The following is a 23,274-nucleotide window of genomic DNA, read 5'->3' as shown; positions in this document are numbered from 1 at the left end:
GCGAGTTGGGTTGCGAATAATCTGGGACAGGCCCATGGCTGCCATGGTGGCCATGAACTCCCGGGCTGCCTCCGAGGCACATCCGAGGGCCGGCACATTAAAGTCCCCCAGAACCATACATCTGGGGAACTCTGCTGCTAGCCCCGAGACTGCCTCCAGCAGCTCAGGCAGGGAGGCTGCCATGCAGCAGGGAGGCTGGTACCACAGCAACAATGCCAACTGTCCTCGCAAACCCAGCTTTAGAACAGGGTCTCACAACCGGCCACTTGTGGAGCAGCGCCCCTGAAAAGAGTCCCGGATGACAACCGCTACCCCTCCTCCCCTGCCCTGGGGTCTCGGCTGGTGCCAAACTGTAAATCCGGCCGGGCGCATCTGTGAAAGGGGGACCCCCCTGTAGGGCCCAGCCAGCTCTCGGTAATGCACGCCAGGTCGGCCCGCTCCTCGGTGATCAGATCACATATACGAGGGGCCTTGTTGTTAAGTGACCTGGCGCTAAGAAGCAGCAGCCGAAAGCTAGGGCCACCGTGGGTCTGCTGTCCGGGGCCTGGGTCTGAGTCCAGAGGGCCGAACACGACACCGGTAGCAAACACCGGGGGCGCCTTCCCTGAGAGCGGCCCGCCCTCTGACGCCTGTCATTAACATCCCCTGCCTGTCGCCACCTGGATGGCATAACCCGCCCGAACCACCCCAGAGCCTCCAGCCTCCGGTTTCCCTGGTACGAAGGAAGCACGCTGAGGGGCTCTGAGATTCTGAAAACGATTCCGGACAAAGGCCGCGCGTGAAGCGGCGGACGCCAGCAGAGTTTGCCGTCACGCAGAGGGAGACGGAGAGCCAGCGGTGTTCAAGCGCATGAGGTTTACTCCCCTGCCCTTCCCCTCTGGCTCCCTAGGGCCTGCTCTTGCTCTGCCCATCGCAGTGCACAGCGCCATGGGGCGGCCACTCCTACTTGCCTCGTTTCTCCTTTATGAGAAACGGGATCACTTTATAGCACGATGCCAAAATTCCTTCCCCCCAAAACCCAGAGGAGGGTTTAATGGCGGTTTTTACAGAGGCCCGAGAAGCAGCGCCAAAGAATCCCCAAGCGTCACTGCGACACGACGGACCCTGAAGCCCCCCAGCTCCAACAGAGGCTGGTGGCGTCCTCGGCCGGACAGGGGCCTCTCTGCCCCAGAAGCAGGCAAGGAAGAGGGACAGCTGTTGGGGCCAGACCCCCGGAGCGATCCCTGCTTCCCTCATCCCCTTGGCGGCGGCGGCAGCAGCAGCAGGGGAAGAAAAGCCTTTTCGCTGGGCCGTCCCCCAGAGGAAGCTTCTCCCCATTCCCCCGCCAGTGGGAAAGCTGCCTGCAGGCGTCGGCAGAAGCACAGGGCTGCAGGCAGCACTTCCACAGGGAACTCCGTGGCAACGCTGCCCATGGCTTCCTCACAGGGTCGCTGGCAAACTGGCATGAAACTGCAGGCAGCCCTGTGGGGAAGCATCAGCTTTTGATGCAGGGGCCTGGCTGGAGGTCAGACTGGCCTCGCTACCGTTCCAAAACCATCAAAGATGGAACAGCTTCAGAAGGCTTTTCTGGGAGTTTTTACGTAATACCATCTTTTCCTTCTCATCTTTGCTGCGTTATTTTTCTAGTTTTGGAGCTGACTGTTGTTAGTTTCTGTTTGCCTTACCTGCAGTCGTGGATGTTTTAAATTGTTCCGTTTACGTTCTACGGAAGCCGCTGAGAGTCACGTGGATTGTGGCGGGATAGAAAAGTGTCCAATAAATAAATAAATCCTGGGGGTGAGGGGCGGAAAGCCGGTGTGTCTGGATGGCCCCCAAGGCGGGGGGGAGGGAGAAGCGGGGAGAACAGCTCCTTTGCCGCGCTGGTCGGGGCTGGTCTACGTCTTCAGGCTCATCAGCTGAAGAGCGGGACCCAACTAAGCGTCCCCGGGAAAGAACCCAGCAGCAAAGCTGGCCAAGGCCCTGGGCTGTCCTGGACTGGCCTACCCAGGGAGGCCGACCCTGGGCCCCTCCAGCTCGTGCCCGGGAGGCTGGCTCCCCCCCCCGGAGCTCTGAGACTCACCTGCTGAAAGGAGACACGTCTGGGCGGGGTACTCAGCCAGTGCCGTGACGGGCTCAGAGTTATGTGCCTCCACCGTGTACTGGACTCGGCCCGAGAACCAATCTAAGACACTGAGGGAGCCATTTCTGTGCCCTAGAATTGGCAGGAATCTGGTGTGGAGAGAGACCCCGCAGGGCACAATGGTGTCCCCTGCTCAGAACAGCTGCAGAACAGCAGGTTCACCCGAGCCCTTTCGGCCTCCCCCCGACGCCTCCCAGCCTGGCCTTTCGGGGCGCTTCCCTGGCCAAGAGTTCCAGCGCAGCATGGCTCCCTGAGCTTCGAGGGCCCTCCAGAGCGCCCAGAGCAGACCTCCCCGGGCGCTGGCTTGAGAAGCCCTGCAGGGAACCCAGCAGGGCACGAGGACCAGGCCGGAGGGAGCTGAGGCCGTGCGTTCCGGGGGCTTCCCTGCCCTACCTGTTTCTGTCCTGCGCTTTGAGCGCAGCCTGCTGCCGCTTCTTCCGGTAGCCTTTGCTCTGGGCCACTTCCAGCCAAGTGGCGTAGGCCTTGTCCGGGTCCACCACGTGGCTGTAGAGCAAGAGGCAGCAGGGCTGGGATTCCCAGAGGCTGCTAGAGAAGCTCCTCTTCACCGTCATGGGGCTGGTGGCCGTGTTGGCGCGCAGCACGCGGCCTTGCTCCAGCAGCACAAAGAGGGTCTCCCGGGGCAAGCAGTAGGCCACCTCCCGAGCCTGCGAGGGCTGCTCCAAGGAGAGGACTGACAGGGCAGCGCCACTCCGGGCCTCCAGCAGCCACACCGTGGAATCCTTGCACAGGCAGAGGACGCGGGCCGGGAAGTTGCCCGCCATCCTCAGGTCGGGGCAGCTGAGCCGCTTGGCCGGGGAACCCAGCAAGGTGTACAGCGAGTAGAGCTGGTGGATCTTCCAGAGGTTCAGGGTGTGCCCTGAGGTGGAGACAACGTGCGAGCTGGTGTGGGTCTTCAGGGACTCCACGGGCTCCGAGATGTGGACCTGGTCTACCTGGTCAACGGTGTTGAGGTTCCAGGTACGGATGGTCCCGTCTTGGGAGGCAGAGAAGATGAGGGGCCGCTGGGGGTAGATGGTCACAGCAGTGACTGGAGCTGCAGCAGAAGTGGGGGCCAGCAAGAGGAAGGAAGGTCTTCTCAGAGGGGTGGGGGAACGACTGCTCAGAAGCCCTTGGAGAGAAAAGGCACTGCCTAAGCAGTCAAGAGCAACGTGACAGCAGGGGGGCCATCCAACAGAAGTCAGAGAAACTCGAGAGGTCCAGCTTTCCCGCCACGTACTTTCAGGCTGATAGAAGCTTCACCTGTTGGACTTCTGGCAGCCCTGCAGCTCTTTTGCAAAGAGCCACACCTGTGCCTACCTCTTCCTCCTTGCCCTCAAGGGGAGCACAGAAAGGAAGGGCGGGCGTTGGGTGCCTCCTCCCGCTCAGGCGACAGGCACCCAGCAGCCGAACTCACCCGTGTGTCCCACAAAGACAATCTGAATGTGCCACTCCTTGTCCCACACCTTGATGGTCGTGTCTCGCGAGGCTGTGATTGCGCAGCCGATGGCTTCGCAATAGGCAAGGTCTGTGATCTCTCTGCGAAGAGACACAAAGGCCCCTGCAGTGAAGGCCACAGAGGCCACCTGCCTTAGCCCGGCCTGCCTAGGAGGGGAATCGTAGTCTGGCACTTCAGAGGGCTCTGAGCGGGATGGCGCCTTCTCCCTGCCTGGTGGGAACCACCAGGGGCCGGCCCAGCTCCAGGCCCGGCGCTGCGCCATCACACCGCCTCCCCCCTCCTTTGAGTACACGGGAGTCCCTGCCCAGATCTCTCCCTCACCCCCAATCTGGGCTCCCACCTGTCCGCTGGCAGACCTGGCAAAGGGCAGGAGCAGAAACGCGCCTTTTGACACCGTTCCCGTCTGACCTTCCCAGGTGCCTCTGAGAAGCACTGAGCCTTGTTGCCCGCGGGGGCTGCAGATGCCCCTCCCCAGTCACGGAGCCCTACCGGCCGTGCAGCTCCGTCTTGAAGGCCAGAAGGGCTCCCCGGGAGACGTCGAAGGCGGCCGCACCAGTGGCACAAGAGGCGAAGCAGCGGCTGGGCTCGCTGCTGCCGGCATCCAGGGCGAGGCGGCTGAAGACGTCCTGGGGCCCCAGGCCGGTGCTCACACTAGCATGGCACTGGAGGCTCCGGAAGCCGTAGCGGAAGATCCACAGGGCCAGGTTGCCATCCCCAGCAGTCACCACCCGGTTCAGCTGCTCGCTGTATATGCCGCAGCGGACGGGCAGCGGGGATCGCACCTGCGAGAGCAGCTGGAAGCAGGAGTCCAGGACCTGGAGGCCTCCCGCATCCCAGGCCACAAAGCGGTCGACTTGGGAGGCATAGAGGACCCCCGTCATGGGGGCCGGGCCCTTCACACTGCCCCGGCAGGAGCCGTCCTCCGCCAGCAAGTGCAGCGTGTTGCCCGAGTCCAGCACTACGAAGGCCCTTCTCTGCGAGTCGTGGGTCACGTGGCGCACGGGGCTGGCCAGGACGATGCGGCACTGGTGCTGCAGCCCATGGGTCAGGTACGCGGTCTTCATTTCCTCGTTCTTCATCTGACCGGGAAAGAGAAAGGCTGTCGCTGGGCCGCTGCCAGGAGAGCCCATCGTGTGGGGTCTTGTGGCTGGCTGGGAGCTCTGCTGGAGGACCGGCCAATGCCAGGTTGGGATCCCACACTGAGTTCCCCATTGTCTTTATCCCCGTGCCCTCTGCTCTGTGGCAGTGCAGCCATGCATCACGGGAAAAGGCCTCCAGTTCTGCAGGTGCCAACAGCCCTGCCGCCCGGCTGATTACGAGGCCTGATAAGGCTTAACAAAAAGGGGTCGCAGCACGCCAGGGCTGTTTGCCCAAACGGTGTGGGGCCGAGACTCCTGCGCAGCATGGCTGAAATGGGGCCCCTTGGGACACTCGGAACGCTGGCTTGGAGCGTTCAGGGGCTTCATCACCCCAGCACCCATAATCCACAATGTGCAGGAAGCACAAGGATGTGGAGCTCTCAGTGCAGAACAGTAATATGAATTAATAGAAAATAATAGCTGCAAGGACACCACGCATATGAAGGCCAAACCCCCTTCCCTCTTGTTCCAGCATGCAAAACGACGGATTTAAGTCACAGGAAGGCGGAGTCCGGTGGGCTCCTAAGAAAGGCTTTGTAAGAGCTGCTGGAGTGGACGAACGAGCCCCTTCAGAGCCTGTGTTCAAGGGGATGCCAGACAACCCTTTCTCTGGGGTGCCCTGGGGTTTGGATTCTTGCCCTGACCTGGGGTCACGCTCAGGGCCCCTTTCGGCTCCACGAGTCTGTGGTTCCAGGCAAGCTACCTAACACTGTGCGTGGGTTCATTGGGGAGAGAAGGCTAGGCAAGGGGGGCAAGGGAGCTCTGTTTGCACCCACATCCGACAGGCTTGGATGGCAAAGGAAAGCGCTGTGTCCGGAGAGCAGCAGTGACTGCGCAGAGCGAGCGAGAGTAGAGGCTGCAGGAAGACCTGGGCACACCTCCTGGAGGCTCTGGACCACTTTAGACGCAGGAGCCCAAGAATTCAGGCTGGGCAGAGCCCCCAGAAGACAGCGTTGGGACCTCGGGCCTCGTCCCTTTGAAAGGCAACTGCTCCCTGACCTCTGGGTGGACTCCTTACGCACGGCCGTCCTGCAGGACAGCCGGCTGAAAGGCAGGATTTAGCCTCCTGCCTGGAGCGATCATGGCACTGTCTCCAGCCATCCTTTTTGCGGGCTGAGGGTGGCCCTTTGTGGTTCTGCTGCCCCCATCAACGTGGCTTCCCCGGGGAGCCGAGGAGCAGCCAAGAGACCAGCCCTGGCCTCCATTCGCAGGGCTGCTCCGGCCCCAAACTCCAGGGGCGGAGGAGGAGACATGGGCCGCACCGTCACCCCAGGGCTTCTGTACCCTCACGCGGGCTCCGTCTGCTGGACTGCTTCACCGCTGGGTTGGGGGGCACTTTTGGCGCCCGGGTCTTTCCCTGCTCTGCCGGACTGCTCACTGGTGACTTCCCCCTTGGTCCGCCCCGGCACCATGCCGCTGGGCACCCAGATGCCGATACTCCCTGGGCCTCTCTTCAGAAAACAGACTGTCCCTGCAAATGGGTTTGTCTCGGTCTTTCACTGGATTGTTTTCATGTTTACGTGTCAATTCAACTCCTTTTTCCTGCCCAAAAGATTTCTTATTTTCTCATCCCGCAAATACATGTTCTTTTGAACCTAAACTCTTGCGACGCGCACAAAGAACACGTGGAGTTCGATAGCACCGTTGTTGCCCCCATCTTGACTTTTTCGACCACCGGCGCACAGGAAGGGAGCCGACCTGAGAAGCTGCGGAGAAGGGGCTGCGCGGCCTCCCTCTCCCGAGGAACGTACCTTTTCCACAGCCCGGCGGAAGCCCTGCTGGAGGAGGCCCCAGAGCTGGCGCCCCCTGGCCTGCCCCCCTCCAAGGGGAGCCCCCTCCTTCTCCTCCATCGCCTTCTCTCCCGCTGGTGGGGCGGCCTCTTCCTCTGCCCCGCTTGGCTGGCTGCGGGAGAAGGGGCAGGCGGTCAGGGGAGGAGGAGGCTGCCCCGCTGCCCGGCGGGTGCCCCAGCCAGGGAGGGCCGTGCTTACAGCTGCCTCCTGAGAGCTCCACCGTCTTGCGGCCTGGCACATCTGAGTCGCCTTCCGCGGAAGGTGGGAGTTCGGGGCCCAAAGGCCTCCAAAGCAAAGGTTCCAACCAAATTTCAGGGCTGGACTTGACTCTGGAAAGAAAAAAGAGGGTGCAGCCAGGGGTCCTCAGGAGTGGTGACAAAGGTCAAGATGGCAGCCACAAGGTTGTCATCAAAGCCGGCCTCTGGACTTTCGACCTGCCTCAGAGCTCCTCAGCCAGGGCAGCCGGATCCCAGCCCCCCACCCCGGCTGCTCAAGGCCCTCGGGGGCTGCATTGCACGTGGGGCCCTTCTCCTCTCCCAGGGCTCAGATCCTCCCGCAGGCGGCGGGCGTGTCCAGCCCCCTCGGGGCTTCAAGGCCCGCGCGCGCGTCCTCCGGGGAGTCCGCCCAAGGCTTCCCCTCGGGCCCCGATCCTCCCCGCCACCCCGCCGGCAGGCAGACGGCAGCTCCCGGGGCAAGGAAAGCTACAGCCCCGCCCCCCACCGCAGGGGACGGAGGCGGCCCCCCAGCCTCGGCCGCAGGCGCGGAAAGGCTGCGCTGGCGCGGGGAGCTCCGGAGGCTTCCCCAGCGGCGAAGGCGCTGCTGCCCGGGGTAGCGCAGCGGCGGGGCGGGGCCGCGAACCCTCCGCGCGGCGGACCCGACGGCGCTGCCGAGGCCCACCTCGAACGCGCTCCGCCACAGCCCGCCGGGGGCGCACCGGGCCGCGTCCTGCGCGCTCGGCCGGGCCGGAGAGAGACGCTGCCACGCAGCGGCCTCCCGCGCCCGCAGCCGCGAGGGCCCCGGAAGCATCGCGGCGCGCCTGCAGGGGAGCCTGGACGCGGGCGGCGGCCAGCGCGCCGCCCTCCCCGGCGGAGCCCCGCTCCCGGCGGCCCTCCAGAGCGGGCAGCGCGCCGGGCCCTCGCAACAGCCGTGCGGAGTAGGCCGCTCTGCCTCCGCGGCGGCCGGGATGCGCCGCGCCGGATCCTGAGCCACGCGCGGCGCTCGCCCGGCGCCCCCCGGGGTCTTGCCAGCCCACCGCCGCCCGGAAAGCCGCTGCCGCGCTGCGTCCCCGCCGCCCGGGCCCCTTCCAAAGGTTCCCGGCTTTTCCCAGCAAACGCCGAAACGGGCGCCCAGCAGCCCGCTTACCGGGGCCGGAGGCGCTGCGCGGCCGGCGGCGCGGAGTCTCCCTGGCGACGGGCGTTCCGTTCCGTTGCGTTGCGGCCGGCCGCCTCCGGCACGGGCTGCCGGGCGCGCGACCCGAGCCGCGCTGCGCAAAAGGCGGGCGCGGAGGCAGTCGCCTCCCCGCCGGCCGCCCCGGGCAGACGGTGCCGGGGCCCCGCGCGCCCCTTCGGACGCGCTGCCCAGCGCCTGTCGGTCGCGACTCGGAAGGGCCGAGCCCATCGGCCACAGCCGGGGACCCCGCACGGGCGGCCACTCGGCCCGCCTTCCCCCGCGGTCTCGTCGCAGCTTCCGGGTGCCGCGGGCCAGAGGGTGCCCCGACCGAGGCCCCTGGCCGGCACCGCTGCCGCAGACCAGACGCTGCCCCTCCGGACACGCTTCTTGCTTCCTACCGGCGGCGGCGGCGGCGGCGGCGGCGGCTTCTCGGCCGAAATGAGCCAGGCAGCCGGGAGCAGAACCGGACGAGCTCGCAGTCGGGCAGGAGCGGCTCGTCCAGCGCCCTCCAAGCCCGCTCCGCCTGGGAGAGCGTGTCCGTTCCCCGGCTGCCTCCACCCACCACTCCACGTTGGGACCCGAGGCGGTGGGTCTTTGCCGGCGAAAGGGGCGCAGGGCACACAGGTTGAAAGCGCTCGCCCCCACGAGGACGGCTGCCTGGGAGCCCTCCTTTTCCCACGAGGCCCCTCCTCAAAGACTGGCAACCAAGGGGGCCCCCGACGCCCTGCGGGGCTGCACTCTCCCACCCCTCCTACGCTCGACTCCCGAACTACCAAGCCCACGGGGGCTTAATGTACGAGCCCAATCCCTGCGGGTTGCAAGGGATGACCTCGCGTGCTGCCTAGGTGTCTGCGCAGTAGGATACCTGGCCCTTTTCAGGTGGTCAGAGGAGGGGGGCGTGGCCACTCCCAGGGCAGAAAAGGAGTCCCTGAGTCCTGGCTCGTCACCCCCCACCCCACCCTCCTCTTGCTCGGGGTCAGGCAAAGATCCTCCAGAGACACCAAGTCACAGAGAGAAAAAACTTTTATAGCCTTGCCAACAGAACCATGAGGCAACATGGGGTGGGGGTGGTAACAAGCCGGCAAATCAAATGCGGGGAGACGGCCAGCACAACTTCCATCCCCTCCCCAGGTTCTGGAGGGACTGACCACCCCATGGAGGAAGCTGAACTGCTCCCGCAGTGGGGAGAGTTGGAGTGTCTAGCCCAAGGCTTAGTTCAGGAGGGTGCCTGGGAAGGTAGCGCCCCCCCCCACTTTATCCTCCACCCCATTCAAAAGCAAAGGGAGGGAATCATGGGAAATTGCTGTCCCCCCCATAGCTTGAGCAGCAGTAGCTCTAGTGGGTTGGGCAGGCAGTCCAAACGTCTGCAGAGGGGGTGACAGGGGGTCCCCCAAACCAGACACACGCACGCACACACAGAGGCAGGAATCTGAGTCAGTGCAAAAGAATAGGAGAGCACAGCAGAAGGGAAGGGGGCCTGCTGCTCAGATGGACAGACGGACGGACAGCCAGCCCTGGCCCCCTTCAGCAGAAAGAGAGGTGCTGGGTGCTCCTATCGGGCCCCAAGTGGGGTGGGAAGAAAGCCAGCCTCCAGGGGAGGGGAGGGCTGCTGCTGCAACCGGGGAAAGTGCTGGGGAGGGGCTCAGGCGCAAGCAGACGCTTGGCAGGAATACAAAAATAAAATCTCTAGGAGCCCTTGGGGAAAGCAAGAGAGCCACAGTGCCCAAATGCTGGAACCCTCCCTTCAGCCAGTCCAGCATTCAGCTACTGGATGCCAAATGTCTTGGGGGGGGCTTAAAAAACAGGGGGGGAGGAGAGAGTCTGTCCTCCCCCCATTAATCCAGCTTCTACTTCTTTACACGTTCCAGGATCCAAAGTATAAAAGGGGCCATCGGGAACAGCAGCCGGTCCGGCCTCCCCGAGGCCGCTGTGCCATCATCCATGTTGGAGCAGAGGTCCTGTCCCCCAGGCACAGCAGGAAAGACGGAGCGTCCCGAGGTGCTGCCGGGCAAGAATCCTATCCCTGAAGGCAGAGCGGGCAGGCGGGCGGGCTGGCAGAGGGCTGGCTGCACCATCCTGGGCATCTGGAGGCGCCAACCACCCACGCAGCATCCACAGGGCAGGCAGAGCAGCAACAAGGCCAAGTTGTTTAGGGAAAGAGCTGGCAGAGCTGTCCTTTGTGGGAGATGCCCCCCGGCCCAGGGATCACATGCAGACCACCTGTCTCCTGCGAGCACAAGAGGGGAACCTGTGAGCTTCTGCGGGCTTGGCCCAGGAACCCCTGCCCCCTACTGTAGAACGGGACCCCCATCCGCAAGCAGCAGGGAGAGCAAGGAGGCCAAGCCAGGGCAGACCCCTACGCACTTGTCCGCCTCAAGGCCGCCCCTGTCCTTGTCGCAGCTGCCCGCCGTCTCCTCTGCATCGTCCTCACTGAGGTCCATGTTCAGCTCATTCCCAGCCTCGGGGTGAGGGTAGGTGGAGCCGCTGGGGAGACAGAGGGGACTCAGCACACGCCCCAGGCGCCAGGAGAGCCGGGGAACCCTCGGGCCTCCCCGCCCTTCACCTGATGGAGCGGCAAGTGAAGAAGACAATCCGCTTCAGGCGCTTGTTGTAGAAGAAGTAGTTGAACGACCACAGGCTGCCCTCCTCTCCAAAGGGGTCCGAATCCAGATCTGGGTTGTAGCTGCGGCACAGAAGAAGAGCTGGAGAGGCCAAACTCCCGGACGCCCCCCTCCTGCCACCGTGCACGCTGCCCACGCCCTTCCCAGCCCACCATCCCTGTCTCCAGCCTCACGCCGGGGTTCACCTGTAGATATCGCACTCAGAGAGGCAGATCTCCTGGTCCACCGCATCCCACAGGTGAGGCTTCAGGGCAGTGAAATCTTCCCGGACGGCAGAAAAGAGGCTGCAGTTCACAGCATTCACCACCTGAAAAAGGCCCCAGACGTGAGATGGGCGCATACCCCACGGTGCAAATGGGGAGGAGCTCAAGCGTCCGGGGAGGAGACGACACAGGACATGGGCCACTAGTGCCAGGGGGTTTTGCCAGGGCTGCAAAAGTTTATTAGCTAATCCCAAAATTTCAGCAGTGGCTTGGCACAGCATGTTCACCCCACGCTGCCAGGTCAGTAACCAGCCCTGGATTGGTAGTGGAAGGTAGGAGGGAAGGCACCTTCTCCAAGATCTGGCCAGGCCAGGGCTGGTTACAGCGGGAGACAGAGAGCCCAAGGAATTCCAGCAGGAAGCGGGGCAAATAAGCCAAGGGTTGGCTTCTACCTCCCCAAACAACAGCCATGGGCCCTGCTGAACAGATGCCCAACGTGAAAGGGGTCTCCTCTGTGAGCCTCAAGCACTGTGGAACAGACTCAAGCAACAATGGGTACCACTGTGCTAGGATCGGGGACATCCACAGGGCACAAGGCCCTTCAGCAACAAGAGGAGATTGTTTCTTCTCCTTAAGCTCTACCACCCACCCCAGCACAGAGGGCAAGGGACCCACTTACCCAGTTGAGACTCGGCTCCCGGCTAAACTCGTGGCTCTTTGCAGCGCTGAAATCGTAGTCAGGCCGGAAAGACTCATTGAGGGTTGCTATCAGGTAGAAGAGGGTCTTGCGGCTGCATTTGTCACTGAGGGGGCCTTCTTCATCACCACTCTGGCTCTTGCTGAGCCTAGCACATGAGACACACTGCTTGCCCGTGCCTGCCTTGGAGGGAGCAGCCAGGCCTTGGGACTCGGCTAGAGGGGGGTTGGATAGACCCTGCCCCTGGTCTCCCAACAGGGGCTGGGTAAAGCAGCCTTCGGCAAAGGCTTCTCCCAGCAGGTCTGGCCTGGCCTGGCCTGGCCTAGAAGGGGAGGCTGGGAACAGGCCATTTTATCACCCTGCACCCCGACAGTGTACTTCCGACTCCAATGGGAGCCATGCTCCTGCAGCCCACTGGGCCAGGCCGAGGGCAACTATCAAGGAGCATAACCTGCATACATGAGGCACCAGGGTTGGGTGCGCGTACCGGTTAGGGCTGATGCCTGTGGTCTGGGGTGGTGACAGAGCCTCCAGGACATGTGGCTGACCCTCCTGGCAAAACTGCTTGAAGAGGTGCTTGTCATCCCCAGCCATCTTGCACGAGTAACTCTCAATCCTGCAGGAAGATAAACACGTCCCTGTGAGCCAAGGTGCGAGCCCTGCCTCTGTGCCCGGCCGAGGGGAACTGCAGGCCCAGGTCAGTCCTGAGCAGCAGGAAGCGCTTGGGGGCCATCGGTTCCTCCTGAGCTAGCAGAGCCGGGCACTTTGTGCGCCGCATCCTGCGAGGGGCATGGGTGACTCAGGCAGCCCCTTTCAGCGCTGCTGTTCTGATGAAACAATCCCCGGAGACATTGCAAATGAAGCGGCAGCAGCAGCAGGCTGCGTGCTTTTAAGCAAACGTCTCATGGCGCTGGTTTCCATCCACGGCAGGGGCTCTTGATCCCACTGGACAAGCCTCCCAGTGTTGGGTTTACCCTGTTGTAAACTTTTTGTGCTGTTGAAGAAGGCAGAAGGAGAAAGCCCAGCGCCCAGTCCCCACGGGAGGAGGCCAGAGGATGATGCCTGCCGAGCAGACTGAAAGCCGGTGCAGCCAGCTTCTCTCCAGCTCCAGGAAGAGCTCATCTTGCAGGGCCTTGGTCCCTCCCCCCCGAGCTCGCTCTGCACAAGGCATCACTGGAGCCCCCCAACCAAGAGCCCACCCCTGCTCAGGTGCTCCTATCAGCCAGGACAGCAACGCATTGACGGTCTTCAGAAATACAAGGCAGGCTAATCATGAGATTTCCATTCAATCAGAAAAGGTGCCAAACTCCATACAGTTCTAGTATTCATGGCATAAAACATACATTGTGACATTTTTAAATCAGATTTTTAAAAATGCATATGTATTATGCTTTTCTACTATAATTATAAATCTGTAAAACGAAATGTAAAATTGTTTACAGACTATTTTTCAGGGAAGGCAAGGACCAATTTTCTAGCCACCCAGCTTATTTTTTCAGACTGTAAATACTGAATGCACTGCCAGCTCTTAAGCAGAAACAGTGCAAGTGCCAGACTGTGAACTCTCTTGACCGCTGAATAGCCCAGACCATTAACCAAATGGGCCCACAGCCTGTTCCAGCCTCAGGACTCCTCCTATGTCCTTAAGCAAATCAGCAAGGCAGACCAGCAATAAGTCACAATAACACTACGTTCATTCGTTCATTCCTCTTAATCAAAGTGGATTTCCAGATGAGGGAGGCCACAGGCTCTGCAAGGGTTCTGTCAATTCTTTCTGAGAGCCAAATTTCAAGGCAGATATACTTGGGAACAAACCCATGATTCCTAAGGAGGTAACTAGTACAGTCAGGTCCAGAAATATTGGGACATCAACACAATTCTAACATCTTTGGCTCTATACACCACCACAATGGATTTGGAATGAAACAAACACAATGTGCGTTAACTGCAGACTGTCAGCTTTAATTTGAGGGTATGTACATCCAACTCAGGTGAACGGTGTAGGAATTACAACCGTTTGCATATGTGCCTCCCACTTGTTAAGGGACCAAAAGTAATGGGACAATTGGCTTCTCAGCTGTTCCACGGCCAGGTGTGTGCTATCCCCTCAGTACCCCAATTACAATGTGCAGATAAAAGGCCCAGAGTTCATTTCAAGTGTGCTATTTGCATGTGGAATCTGTTGCTGTCAACTCTCAAGATGAGATCCAAAGAGCTGTCACTATCAGTGAAGCTGTCACTATCATTAGGCTGAAGAAACAGAACAAACCCATCAGAGAGATAGCAAGAACATTAGGCGTGGCCAAAACAACTGTTTGGAACATTCTCAAAAAGAAGGAACGCACCGGTGAGCTCAGCAACACCCAAAGACCCGGGAGACAACGGAAAACAACTGTGGTGGGTGACCGAAGAATCCTTTCCCTGGTGAAGAAAACACCCTTCACAACAGTTGGCCAGATCAAGAACACTCTCCAGGAGGTAGGTGTATGTGTGTCAAAGTCAACAATCAAAAGAAGACTTCACCAGAGTGAATACAGAGGGTTCATCACAAGATGTAAACCATTGGTGAGCCTCAAAAACAGGAAGGCCAGATTAGAGTTTGCCAAACGGCATCTAAAAAAGCCTTCACAGTTCTGGAACAACATCCTATGGACAGATGAGACCAAGATCAACTTGTACCAGAGTGATGGGAAGAGAAGAGTATGGAGAAGGAAAGGAACTGCTCATGATCCTAAGCATACCACCTCATCAGTGAAGCACGGTGGTGGTAGTGTCATGGCGTGGGCATGTATGGCTGCCAATGGAACTGGTTCCCTTGTATTTATTGATGATGTGACTGCTGACAGAAGCAGCAGGATGAATTCTGCAGTGTTTCGGGCAATATTATCTGCTCACATTCAGCCAAATGCTGCAGAACTCATTGGACGGCGCTTCACAGTACAGATGGACAATGACCCAAAGCATACTGCAGAAGCAACCAAAGAGTTTTTGAAGGGACAGAAGTGGAATGTTATGCAATGGCCAAGTCAATCACCTGACCTGAATCCCATTGAGCATGCATTTCACTTGCTGAAGACAAAACTGAAGGGAAAATGCCCCAAGAACAAGCAGGAACTGAAGACAGCTGCAGTAGAGGCCTGGCAGGGCATCACCAGGGATGCAACCCAGCGTCTAGTGATGTCTATGCGTTCCAGGCTTCAGGCTGTGATTGACTGCAACGGATTTGCAACCAAGTATTAAAAAGGGAAAGTTTGATGTATGATTATTATTCTGTCCCATTACTTTTGGTCCCTTAACAAGTGGGAGGTACATATGCAAACTGTTGTAATTCCTACACCGTTCACCTGAGTTGGATGTACATACCCTCAAATTAAAGCTGACAGTCTGCAGTTAACGCACATTGTGTTTGTTTCATTCCAAATCCATTGTGGTGGTGTATAGAGCCAAAGATGTTAGAATTGTGTCGATGTCCCAATATTTCTGGACCTGACTGTAAGTTACCCTAACAAGGAAGTATTGCCATACTGTCACCCTAACCGACTGTGGTCCAAAACAGAACTTTTGTCACGTTTAATTGCTCAAGCAGTAAATAGGACGCAGAGTAGAGGACATACTGCCAACTCTGTTGAGATACTTCGTTCTGACGTGCTACCCCATCTGCCTAAGATCCACTTGTGAGGCCCTCCAAAGAGACTGCAGGGGGTACCTGAGAAAGTTATGAGAATTACAGCAGATGAGAAGAACTCTACTTCCCCATGAACTTGGGCTTCTTCTACTAAATTACCAAGAACTTAGGAGCAGGAAATTGGGGCAGGTTAAATCTAGCTGTCTCTTCCAGCTTCATCTTCCTAATATGTGTCAAGCTGGCTCCACCCTTTGGGATTCAGTTACTCCATGTTTCTGATTACTGTAGTGTTTGTGTGGGAAACTTAGGGCTTATTCGACACACTATTCAAACCAGTCCCTTGATTGGAACAATAAGGAAGACTTAGTTGAGGAAGCAGAAGTAACAGGAATGTTGCACAAAAGTCATAATGTAATCTAAGTTGTTGATTTTTAGATAAATGAAACTGAGAGTAGTCAGTCATATAACTTGAAGCTAAAAAACATCAATTAACCCAGAACAATGGCAACGGAATTAGAAAAGGAGCTCAAAATAGACAGGACTTCTAAATAAGGTATTAAAAGCCTAGTCCTAGAAGATGAAGTTAGATCAGCACTCCGTCCTTACCCAGTCAGAAGATTACAGGGACTGATGAAATACCCACAGAAATATGGCAGGCGACCAAAGAATCAGTAGAAGTTCTAAACCAAACTATGCCAGCAAATCTGGAGGATGACACAGTGGCCAACTGATTCGAAGAGATCAATCTACCTTCCAGTAACAAAAAAAAGGGACTTAACAGAGTCTGCAAACTATCGTACAATATCCTTAATTTTACATGCTAACAAAATAATGCTTAGGATGATCCAATGCAATTAGAGCCCTACATGGGAAAAGAGATGCCAGATGGTCAAAAAAGGCTGGCTTTAAAAAAGGCTGAGGAACACGAGACATCATTGCTGATGCACGCAGGATAATTGAGAAAGCCAGAGAATATCAAAAAGAAGTCACTATGTGCCTCATTGATTATAGAAAGGCCTTCGATTGTGTCGATCACGTAAAGCCATGGAATGTGCTCATAAAAATATCGTCCTTTTAGCATCAACAACAGTAAAGGAAGAAGCCGCTGCAGACTAGCACTTGGTAGAGCAGCCATGAAGGGCTTGGAAAAGGTATTCAGACGCTGTGATGTATCTATACCTGCAAAGGTCAGAATCGTGCAAGCCGTGGTATTCCCTGTGACTTTCTACGGAAGAGAAAATTGGGCTTTGAAAACACAGGATAGGAAGACTCCTGAAGCTTTTGAACTTTGGTGCTGGAGAAGACTCCTGAAAATACTGTGGACAGCCAAGAAAACAAACCAATGGATTGTTAAACAAATCCACAGTGTTCTCACTCAAAACACAAATGACCAGGTTCAAATTATCCTACTTTGGATAGATTATGTGAAGACCTCTGAGAAGGCTATAATGCTGGGAAAGATGGAAGGAAAGAGAAGAGGATGACCCGCAGCAAGGGGGATAGACACGGTTACAGTGGTGATGAGTGCGCCATTAAAAGACCTGAAAGCCCAGATTAGGGACAGATCATTATGGAGGAAAGCTACCTGTGTGATCACTAAGAGTCAACTCTGACTTTACAGCACAGAAACAATCAGACTGCAAATGATTCCAGTGAGGAGACAATATGAAGAAGCCAGTGTGACTACACAAAGAGTTTAATGAAGATCTGAAAACAAAAGATGACAGGAAATGAAAAGAGACCCAGAACAATTAAGAAAAAGCACAGACAAGCGGCCACAACTGTAGGGCTGGTCTCAGGAAAGAGAAAGCTGGGAAGCAGCTGAGGTTAGCAAAAGCTACTGGAAGAACAAACAGGGCTTCTTCAGAGAAGTTCACAATCAACTCAGAATAGAATCTAGAGCTGCTCAGTCGAGAATGCACAAGCTGATCAGCAACGACTTTGGTGCCACCTTCTCCAAGGAAGAACTTGGTGTTCCACCAAGAATCCTGCAGGGTGGGATTGAGGAATCTGGCTCTACTCTGAATGAGTTTAATTTTCCAGGACCAGATGACTTGTACCTCAGGACACAGGAGGAACTCCCAAAGGTCTGGCCACATCTTTATCCCCCACAACTACTGAGGTGCCAGGTGACTAAGGGTGAGGTAAAGGTGCCCCTATTTTCCAAAAAGGAAAAATGGAAGATCCAGCAAACTCCAGACCTGTCAATCTGAATACTTACAAAAATCCTAGAATGGATCAAAAATAGATTGATTTGTAATCACTTTGAAAGCAATTTCAATTTGTGGCAATTACCACAAATTAGAATGGATTTGTCAAAAACCTTGAATTAGTTTTTTTTAATCCAAGGACTTTCTTAATAAATTATGGGAACACTGTAGGTAGAATATGCCTTGACTTCAGCAAGATGTTTACAGAGGACCCAATAACTTGACTGTAAAGCTTGCTGAGAGTGGGCTGAATGGGATGACAATCAAGCAGCTACAGAGCTGCCTTCAACTCATCTGCAGAACAACTCATCAGTGGTTCATCGTCAGATTGGAGACACGAACTAAACAAGGTGCCACAAAGGCCAGTTCTGGGATGTCTGTACGCATCATTTGGATGAAGAGGTGAGGGGAAGGTTTATAAACTTTGTAGATGACACAGAAGACAGAATTAAAATTCAAAATGTCCTTCACAGGTGGGAAAACTGGGCCAAAAGTAATAAAACAGAATTTAGCACAGATAAGCACAAAGTTCTTCACTTAGAAAACAAGTATCAAAGGCAGGGGCCTCTGGTTTGATTATAGAACTTTCAATGATAGCTGACTGCAGGGTATGAGCCAGCGATCTGATGTGCAGAAATGACAAACACCGTTTTGTGTTGTATCAACAGAAGTATCATTTTCAGTAACTACTGTTTTGGTCAGACTCCACCCTGAGTCCTGTGTCAGTGTGGTCTTTGAAGGAGGGTTCAGAGAAGGGCAACAAGATGATTGGGGACTAGAAACTAAGTCCCACAAAGCAGGATGTCAAGAGCTGGGAAGAAAATGAGCTTTGTCTGAATGATATCATTCAATAAATAGCTGAACGAATGTCACAGAGAAGATCAACCCCCTTCTCTCTTGTTCCAGTCTGCAAGACACGGAACAATGGATTTCAGTTAGAGGAAAAGAAGGTTCAAGTGACTATTAACAGGAATCACTTAACCAGAGGAGGTGGTGGGCTCTTTCACAGGATGTGTCCTACCACAGCATTGACCGTAATTTGCCAGGAATACCTTAGTTCTATGAAGTCTGCAAGCCAACAGCACCCACAATTAGGGTTTCCTCACAAGTCTCCCCCTGCCCCCTCCAGCAAAGGAGTCACCTTCACCTGCCAATAATGTGCGCGTCTCCAGTTTCCACTGTCAGCTGGGAGTTGATGGCTTCAAAACTGGAGTTTTCCAAGAGCTTCATTGTTGCACTTCCTGGTGCCAAAACAGTCTTCAGGACTACGCTGTGCAGTTGAATTCCCTGGCAGAAATAGAGGAGAGAGACGTGTCCTTACATCCCAGGAAACAGAAGGTGCACCAGTGGCACTTACCCAGGGGGACCCACCACAGGGCACTCCCCTTACAACAACAGCCTGTGGCTTGAAATGCCCAGCTACACCTGCACAGAGCTGGACTGATTCATTCAGAATCACCTGAAAGGTTTCAGTCACACCTGAGAGTACTGCACTACTACATCCACGTTTGGGGCAGGGACATCCCAGCAGCTTTCAGCCTGACAGCCTGACCTCAAGGCTAGCAGATTTGGGACTGGAGCTGGCAAGGAGGATGTTAGTGGACAGGCCAGGCAGTGCCACGAACAAAACTGCAGAGATTCCTGTGGCCAGCCAGAGCCTTAACAAGAACGCACACCAGCTGTGTCCTCAGATATCCCCCCTGCCGCCTCCAGAAAGAATCTACAAGAGCAAGACCCCATATAACTTCGCTTCCAATATGCTTCTCTGCAATTGGAAAAGTCCAGACGTGCGGTCAAGATAGCAGCTTTAGAGCAATCTCTTTCTCGTTGGGGCCGAAAGGAGGCTGACAGAGCCCCAACCAAGTTCTCCAGAGAAGGAGCTCCCTTCATCGGCTGCCCCATTTAAAACATTTACAGCCTGCTTCCCATTAAAGATCTCAGTAACAATTCAGAACGATTGAACTTAGCGAGCATCACCAGCAAAGCCCAAAGTAGCCAGGGGCTGGGAGTCGTCTGCCACTGAAGAAAGGGGACGAAAAACAACTCTCCAGCACGGTGCTCTTTGCCAGCTGGGGAGGAGAAAGGAGGGGCCGCAGGCAGGCCCGGCTCATCCTGCTTGAGAGTTTAACGCTGCAAGCCCCAGCCAGGAGCGGGCCCGGCGAGACGCCCCTGCGCGCGGATCGGCGCTCTCGAAGGCCTCCAGGCCGGCGCGGCTGGGGAAAGCGCTTCCAGCACGCCCGCCGGCGGTCCGCGTCGCACACGGAGCAGCAACGGAGCTCCTTCGCGGGCTTAGGAGCACGTTGTGCGAACCCACCAACCAGCGCTTTTTTGCGGGTTATGGGTGCACCAGTCTTTCTGCGGAGCCCCTTTGCGACCGGCGGCGCGGGCCGGACACAGGTCAGGCGACTATTCAAGCAGCAGGGCAAACCGGGGAGGGCACATCTTGGTTAATTTTTTGTGAGTTGGCAGCAAATCCCGACCACTCGGCTGGCTTCACGTCAGCGGGTCGCTTGACCCGAACTCGGGCTGGGGACCGACCCAAGGCAGCGCGAGCCCCGCTCGCCGCGGAGGGGGCGGTGGGCGGAAGGGCAGCGCTGCCCGCGGGCCCTCCAAGGCAGCCCGAAGCGCTCCGGCGGAGCAGTAGCCACCAGCGTCGACGGCCGGCGCTGCGCCCATGCCGCTTGCGGGGCACCAGAGACGCAAGGCGGGCACGAAACTGCGCCGGGCTGCGGCCCTCGGCGAGCAGGTCGCCCGGGAGTCTCTTGTGCGGGGCCGCGGCCGCCGCCTCCGGAAGAGAAAACTACAGCTCCCATGATGCCGCGCGCCAAGCACTCCCTCCGCCAGATTCCTGTTCCCATGAGGCCGCGCGCGGGATGGCTGGCCCCGCCTCGGCGCAGAGCATGCCGGGCAATGTAGTCCCGGGGCTGAGGGGCTCCGGGGGCGCCGTTACTTGCCTTCCGCGGGCCGCCTCCGCCTCCGCTTTCCGAACTCAGGGACAGGATACCGTCGAGCGGCGCAGTCTCCGGGAGTAACTCGAATCGGGCGCCGCCGTCGCCTCGGCGGCCACTCGTCTCCTCCAGGCGGCCCGCCGGAGCCCCACCCGCCTCGACATGTCCCCGCCTGGAAGAGCCACAGCACTGAAGCCGCCCGCCTCCCGCTCCCGCGAGCAAGGCCACCGACTCGACTCCTCTGGCTCGGACGGGCGGCAGACGATAACACCAGCGAGGAGCCCAGCCCTTCTCCAGCGGGGATTGGGCGCCCGCCAGACTCTCAGCTCTCATTGGAGGGAGGCGACGCCACTCGGCGGGGCTGGAGAACCGAGTGGCTGCCCTCCGCATCAATCCACCGCAGCGTCCCGCCTTCGAGGCAGAGCCCACCTCCCATTGGCCGCGGCTTCAAGGGCGCGGCGTCGTCGACAGGGGAACAAAGGCGAGGGGGCAGCCGCCGCTCCAGCCCGGAGGCCACGCCCCTGGCCCTGCCATCCGGCGCGCAGCCTCCCTCCGCGGTGGGGCGGGGCCGCGGGGCGAGGCCCCGGCGCGCAGCCCCCCTGCGGCCGCGCCGCGCCGGAGGGGGCTTCCTCAGCCCGGGCGCCCCGCCTGGACGTTCTCGCGAGGCGCCGAGGCGCGCCTGCGGGTGCCCGTCGATGCCACGTCGCGTCCCCGGGGCTCCGTCGCGAGCCCTTTTCCTTGCCGTACGCCTGACTGCGGAGAAACTTCAGCCCGGGGGTCGCTGCTGAGGGCCTGCGCGGCCCCCGCCCGCAGGCCACATGCTTCGCAGGAGGAGACGCGCGCCAGAGGGAGCGCCGCCTTGACGAGGGGTCGAGGGATTGCCCCCGGGCTTCCCCGCCGGAGGGCCGAGCGCTGCCTGCTCCGACCCGCTCCGCGGGCCCGGACTCGGAGCGCGAGGAGCCCCCGGGCGCGCGGGGGAAAGCCGGACACGCGCGGGTGCGCGCAGAGGCGGGGCGCCGCGGGCGAGGAACGCTGGAAGCCCCCTCCGCGCGTTTCCCGCTGCGCTAATCAGAAAAGGCGCCTCGGCTCATCGACGGAGGGGCGCTGCCAGGGCAGCAGACGTGCCGCGCAGCCTCTGGACGCGTCTCAAGGGCCAGAGTTCGCGGTGCTGAGCAAAGCTTCTGGCGCCCTCGCAGTGCCGGGGCAGCTCCCGAGGGGAGAGAAACAGCTTCAGCGGCTCCCAGCGCAGCGCCCTTCCCGGGGAGAAAGGCGGCGGCGGCGGCGGCGCAGGAGACGGCAAAGGTTCGGAGACGGCAACTGCGGCCCAAATCCGACGGGCTGCGTGATTCCTAAAAGGAGGCGGAAGAGCTCAATCAGAGCATCAGAGACTTGGCCAAAGGCTGACTGTGGAACAGACCATGAACCGCTGCTCCACGTTAAGCTCAAGAAGGAGAAAGCTAGTCAGTTTCCATGATTTAAATTTATTTATTTATTTAAGGATGCGTAAGGCTGCTCAACTCAGACTATGTGACTCTGAGCAGAGTACAGCATAAACACACAATAAATCGAAAGGAAAAAACCAAGGAAAACTAAACAAACAAACAATATACAAATCCTAAAATCTGAAGCGTAATATGTAAAATGGCAACCAAATGCACAACAAACAACTCTGGGGGGATTCCCATTCCACGCCTGGGGGAGAGCCAGCAGGTCCTAAAGGCAGGGGAGTTGGGGCTTGTCACTTATCGGGCGGGGGGGGGGATTTAAGATATGATCTTGAACATGTACCCACCATTTTCAAAGCGAACACCAGGAAGCCCTTGGAAGCCCTGAACCTCATCGTTAGAGAACCAGAGGAATTGTGGAAGTAACCTCTTTGTTATTAAGGATGAATGTAAAAGGAGACTGCCAAAAATGAAGAAAGAAGAAAGCAAACCGGATGGCAGAACAAACCGTGGAGTTTGCCAAGAAGAAAACAGAAGCCAAAGCCGAGAAAGACAAACACTTTATAAAGTTAATTAATAAATAAATGAAAATACCAATAGAAGAGAATATGTGTAGCCCAGGGTTGGACTCCACATAAATAAAAATCTCAGGAAGGAACTAACAGAGCTTCAGAGTCTCCTCATTAGAAGAGACAAGGTCACAGATTACAGACTTTAATATCTGTAAAGACATCAAAGACGGAAACAGACATGGAAAAACAAGGAAAGCCTTCGAAAGGTCTCTGAACTCACGAGGAGGTCCCAACCTCAGACCGGTGTGCCAAAGGAAGCCAATGGACAGATAGTGAAAGGCAATCAAAGGAGGCCAAGGGAAGATGGACGGAGGATACTGACACCCTGTCCAATAGCGATGTCAACCTCCAAGATGCCTTAGAAGGTGCTTCCCACTCACCAGAACCTCTAGTCCTAGAAGGTGAAGTCGGATCGCGACTCCAGACGTTGCCAATTCGGAAGGCCATGGGAACTGTTCGAATACCCCCCAAAATACGGCGACAAACAGAAGCAGCAGCGGCGAAGGTGCTAATTAAGCTACGCCAGCAAGTCTGGAGGACGAGACAGCGGCCAACCGACTGGGAGAGGTCAATCGGCCTTCCAATGACCAAAAAAAGAGGGGAAAAAGGATATGAAGCTATGAAAAGTACAGATGCTTTTGAACCGTGGCGTCGGAGAAGACCCCTGAGGAGACCCTGGACAGCCAGGAAGACCAACCGGAGGGTCGTCGGCCAAGTCGGCCGGAGCCCTCCCTCGAGGCGCGCCACCCTGCGGAGACGCCGCTCGCCGGAGAAGGCCCCGATGCCGCGAAAGGGGGCGCGAGGGGAGCGCCGCGGCAGCCGCATCAGCCCCGTCCGCGCAGGCAGAGGCCGGCCCTGAGGCCGCGCAGCGCAGCGGAGCCGAAGGGCCGCGCTGGGGCGGGTCGCCGGGGAGGAGACCTACCCGCGCGGCCTCCGGGAGTCGCCCGCCTCGAAGGCCCAGAGGCCGCCGGCGAGGCCCGCACGGAGCCCGCGCCGGAGAGCCGACGGGGCCGCCTTCGCCGGCCGCGGCCTCCGGCTCCCCCTCTTCGGTCTTCCCCCA

The 23,274-nt window shown here is 58.0% G+C and overlaps 2 protein-coding genes across 15 annotated transcripts in view; both read right to left on the bottom strand.

The window, feature by feature from the left end:
* Positions 1-8,757, bottom strand: part of WDR97 (WD repeat domain 97) — a 38,089-nt gene extending 29,332 nt beyond the window's left edge. For 10 of the 13 annotated variants that reach the window (XR_015797529.1, XR_015797530.1, XR_015797531.1 and 7 more), the window contains exons 1-6: positions 6,703-8,757; positions 6,466-6,616; positions 4,065-4,654; positions 3,534-3,655; positions 2,513-3,248; positions 2,060-2,208 (exon numbers count right to left, since the gene is read on the bottom strand). Coding sequence is in view for 9 of the 13 variants with exons in the window: in XM_088148757.1 (XP_088004883.1) it covers positions 2,060-2,208; positions 2,513-3,248; positions 3,534-3,655; positions 4,065-4,654; positions 6,466-6,564 (1,696 nt within the window). In the remaining 4 variants the exon portion in view is untranslated. Of the gene's footprint in view, positions 1-2,059; positions 2,209-2,512; positions 3,249-3,533; positions 3,678-4,064; positions 4,655-6,465; positions 6,617-6,702 lie in introns of those variants that run through there. The other 3 variants (XM_088148758.1, XM_088148759.1, XM_088148766.1) reach the window with 3 other exon arrangements.
* A 141-nt stretch (positions 8,758-8,898) lies between these two features.
* MAF1 (MAF1 negative regulator of RNA polymerase III) lies at positions 8,899-23,269 on the bottom strand. Of its 2 annotated transcripts, none has more exons than XM_088148772.1 (8): positions 23,137-23,269; positions 18,397-18,536; positions 11,902-12,030; positions 11,397-11,562; positions 10,700-10,821; positions 10,457-10,576; positions 10,258-10,377; positions 8,899-10,120 (listed from the first exon to the last, which is right to left on the bottom strand). In XM_088148772.1, the coding sequence occupies exons 2-8, from the start codon at positions 18,477-18,479 to the stop codon at positions 10,099-10,101; spliced, it is 762 nt and encodes a 253-aa protein (XP_088004898.1). In that variant the 5' UTR covers positions 18,480-18,536; positions 23,137-23,269; the 3' UTR covers positions 8,899-10,098. The 2 variants fall into 2 exon arrangements, with proteins under 2 accessions (XP_088004898.1, XP_007444586.2); XM_007444524.2 differs by lacking the exon at positions 23,137-23,269 and adding an exon at positions 20,204-21,965.
* Between the last annotated feature and the right edge of the window lie 5 nt (positions 23,270-23,274).

The sequence above is a fragment of the Python bivittatus genome, unplaced genomic scaffold (genome assembly GCF_059951505.1).
Source record: "Python bivittatus isolate LINGU-HERP-01145 unplaced genomic scaffold, Pbiv_v1 ctg000590_np1212, whole genome shotgun sequence".
In the NCBI taxonomy this organism is placed as follows: Eukaryota; Metazoa; Chordata; class Lepidosauria; order Squamata; family Pythonidae; genus Python; species Python bivittatus.
This window is presented reverse-complemented; position numbering and strand designations above follow the sequence as displayed.

What these genes read in the sequence shown, in the direction of transcription:
- MAF1 (XM_007444524.2), bottom strand. Translation starts at nt 20,587, where the DNA reads ATGCGGAGGGCAGCCACTCGGTTCTCCAGCCCCGCCGAGTGGCGTCGC. An exon ending in ACAGGCATCAGCCCTAACCG is followed by an intron (nt 11,563 to 11,901) that starts GTACGCGCACCC and finishes CTCATGTGCTAG; the next exon opens with GCTCAGCAAGAGCCAGAGTG. An exon ending in GGGAGCCGAGTCTCAACTGG is followed by an intron (nt 10,822 to 11,396) that starts GTAAGTGGGTCC and finishes GGCCTTTTTCAG; the next exon opens with GTGGTGAATGCTGTGAACTG.